General features: G+C 56.2%; 1 protein-coding gene across 1 annotated transcript; it reads right to left on the minus strand.

Moving 5' to 3' along the window:
• Positions 1 to 846: 846 nt before the first annotated feature.
• Positions 847 to 2943, minus strand: LOC103810620 (claudin-16-like; the record flags this gene model as incomplete). Its single annotated transcript, XM_009083529.1, has 4 exons — positions 2830 to 2943; positions 2367 to 2469; positions 1170 to 1334; positions 847 to 1038 (listed from the first exon to the last, which is right to left on the minus strand). Coding segments are annotated over exons 1-4 (574 nt in total), but the record flags the coding sequence as incomplete, so codon positions are not given.
• Positions 2944 to 3668: the final 725 nt, after the last annotated feature.

Raw genomic sequence — 3668 nt, forward strand, 5'->3', positions numbered from 1 at the left:
TTAAAGCAACACTTCTCTGGCATTTATTGTCAGGAAACCTGGCTGGAAGTGGGGGCAAAACCCTCCCCTGGGTGATTGCTGCACCACCCCTTGCTTTTAGCAGCCACTGATGCTGCAGCGAGCTGAGGTCAGAGCCTGAAAGCAGCTGCAGAGATGTCCCAGTACAGGTGCTGGTGGTTAATGGGGTCAGAGTGGTGGGGAGAGCATCCCAGAGCTGGGTGCAGGCAGAGCTGGTGGCTGTCACACACGGGAGTCCATGGCATACATCTTGCTGGTGGTCGTTCTGCCCCGGGGCCGGGGATGCCTCTGGGGCTGCCAGTGGCTGCTGGGGGCTGCCAGGAGAGAGTTGGGGTCATGCCATGGCCAGCAGTCACAGGGAGACTTGGGGCTACACAGCAGCAGAAGTGAATCTGGACAGCCACTGGGGTCAACTTCCACTCTGTGGGACCAGTCACAAGGACTGGAGATGACACCCGGGAAGGCATCACCTGCCCCACATCCCTATTGGTGGGGCTGGATTTCCACTGGAACATCTCCATGGCTACCAGCTCAGGTTTTGGCTGGTCACACACTCCAGCACAGCCACTGCTTTGGGTAAACATCAGCACAACTTCACCAGGACGTGCAGGTCCCACAGATGTGGATGGACCTCCTCATGCCCTTACAGGGCTCATGGGGCCCTCCCTCAGCCCCATCCTGCTGGGTGTAACTCAGCCTCCCCAGCCCAGGAGCACAGACTGGGTGCAAAGCCTTGGCTGGGTTGGACCCTGTGAGAAGCCCCTGAGCTGGTCCTTCACCCCACAAAAGGTCCTTGAGACGGGACGGAGTGGGATGGGGCACACTGACCTGTGCAGGCATAGAGGCAGCAGGTGAGCAGGAGAGATGCCACCAAGCAACCAGTGGAACCAGCCATGCCCAGCCAGCAGGACCACCCAAAGTCATAGTGGACTCCCAGGAACACATTGTGTGCCACCAGCATGGTCCTTTCCACGTAGACATCCACCGCATACCACACGGAGCCCACAAGCCCCAGGATGCCTAGGAGGAATGAAGCTGGTTAAAAAAGAACCAGCCAACATCCCCAGCAGCCTCCCTAGCTCCTGGCATGGCCCTTGGCTCCCCATGGGACACAAGGGCTCTCTGCCCCCCAAGCTCTGCCAGCCACGCACTCCCAATGCCGAGGATGACTCCGGCCCCATAGCACATCTTCAATTTGACACGAGGATCTTCCTTGAGGAACTTGATGCAGTCGAGTCCAAGGAGCAGCAGAGCCAGAGCCAGGCCAGCCAGGAGGTCTGCTGTGATCAGCAGGGTCCGTGTCACCACAATCTTCACTGGGCAGGGAAGGGAAAAACAACCAGAAAGGGGACTGAGGAATGGTCAGAGGGTCTTTCCACTCCACATTGCTGCCTGTGTCCTTACTAGAGTCACCCAGGTCACCAATTGTCACACTGGGACCCACCAACCCCATCTCTGCCATGGACTGGGGGAAGGTGCTCACCAGGCTCATCAGAAATTTGGTAAGGCCTTGATAAACCCATTATTGGCCCAGCTCAAGAAACCAAACATCAATGCATCCATCAGCACCCAGGATGTGGTCAACTGCTCAGCACCTTCCTGGGCAGAAGATGCTGCTGTCCAGACTTTTTCTTCCTCCAAGTTGTGTAGCTGGTGTTTTGGGCAGAAAACTGCAATGTGCTGGTGAGAAACAAGAGCTGGCATGGGTCACATCACCAGCTGTGTGCAATGGGACCATGTCCTGCAAAGCTCCTCCCCAGAGCAGGGTGGCAGCCCCTGCCCATGCTGACTTCGTGTCCACCCACCCTGCCCACCCACCTGGTGGACTCTGTGTCCATCCACCCCCCAGTCCATGCTGACTTCTTGTTTCCTTCTCCACTGGTTGAATCCCTGTTGTCCCATGTCATCACTCCACACAAGGGTTCTCTGTGCAGGGCTTGATGTGCCCTGTGCATGGCAGGAGAAGTGTCCCTACCCCAATGTGACTGTCACTGACCTGTGTGTGTGACTCCTTGGCTAGTAGGAATGGTCCTCCCCCTGCCTGCAGCGTGGTGGGATGCAAATCCCTCCCTGCAACAGCAGGGGCAGGAGCTGCTCTTGGGCTCTACATGCCCAAACACCTTTGTTGTGAGGTGGCACAGCTTCTCTCCTGCCTGGTGACCCCATGGCCAGTCTGGCTGAACCCTGAGTTGCTGCCCAGACCAGGCTGATGGGGCAAGAGCAGCTCTGGGCTGGCATTGCTGTTGGACAAAGTTCATCCCAGTACAACAAGGATCATTTCCCTCTTCCCTTTCAAGAGGAGTCTGAGCTGTGAACTTAACAAATGCCTCCAGGCCAGGCCAGCTTACCTGGGTGGTCAGCCAGAATGGAGTCATACTGGTCACAGGTCCTGACCCCATCCTGCATGTTGGTGACACACTCCCTCCAAAGGCCTCGGCATTTGTGACTTACCTGGAAGCAGGAGAAAGACACTCAAGCCAAAAAGCATCAAAAGGCCCCCCCAGGTCTGCAGGGATCTCCCAGCCCAGCAGGGCAGATTCCAAGCTCCTGCCACCACACCTGGACACGTCCTGGTGACTCCCTACCCATACCTGCTCTCTGCCTCCTTCTCCTGCTCCAGCATCTATCTCTCTAATCCTCTAATCCTTCAACTCAAGCAGAAAGCAGTGGGTTTGTCCCACCACGTTCCCTTTCCAAGCCTGTGGAGACATGGTGCAACTTCATGGATGGCAAGGAACCCTTCTTGCTCCCAGCTGCTCACCTGGAGGATGATGCTTGCTCTGCTCACCTTGCAGTGGTTGCTCTGCTCACCTCCAAGCTGTCGTCAGAGTTGACCATCCAGCAATCCGTGCACGTGGCCAGGAGCAGGAAGAGAGTTGAGAGAAGGGTGAGCCCAAACACTGTCAGCTGCAGGGCTGAGCTCATGGGGTCACCTGCAGGGGCACAAAAACATCCACCACCTCTGCTCTGGCTACCTCTAGGCACCTGATGCACCAAGGGCAAAGTGCCACCGAGGCTAAGTGTCCTCTGGATCCCTGTGAGTTACCTGGGCCCTGTCTCACGGTGCTCAGTGCTCACAGAATGCTCTAAGACCCTCAGGCAAGGTTGGGCCACCAGGTTGGCATGTAGAGAGAGCCTTCAGGGACACAGGAATTTTGCAGTGGAGGCATTCCAACACTGGTTCCCTCTCTTCCAAACAGAAGCTGCCAACCATCAGTACTTGCCCTTTGGGAATCAAGAGCTGCTGAAAACCACAGTCAAAAAACTGCTGCTGCCAACACCTGTGACCTGAGCATGTGTCTCCTGGTATCTGGTGGTTCCCTGGATGTCTCCATCCCTGCAGCCAAGTGACTTGGTGGGCACTTCATCTGCCTTTTCTTGCTTTTGTGGTTTTACTCCAAGAAAAGCCATGAAGTGTTGAAACATCCAGGCTGGAACACAAACGAGTGTCCCATGGAGGTGTCCTAAAGTCAAGCACAAGCCCAAAGAAACATCTCCCATTCCAAGGTGGTCAAGAGCAGCTCAGGCATGGTGTGGGTACCCTGAGGAGCTGCCAAGGCTTTCCAAAGAGCAGAAGGGATGGGAGCATCTGTTTTCCATCCTAGCCAGAGATGGAGGGACTCTGCAGAGAGGGGAGCTGTGCCCAAGGT

This window comes from Acanthisitta chloris, unplaced genomic scaffold (assembly GCF_000695815.1).
Source record: "Acanthisitta chloris isolate BGI_N310 unplaced genomic scaffold, ASM69581v1 scaffold15061, whole genome shotgun sequence".
Taxonomy (NCBI): Eukaryota; Metazoa; Chordata; class Aves; order Passeriformes; family Acanthisittidae; genus Acanthisitta; species Acanthisitta chloris.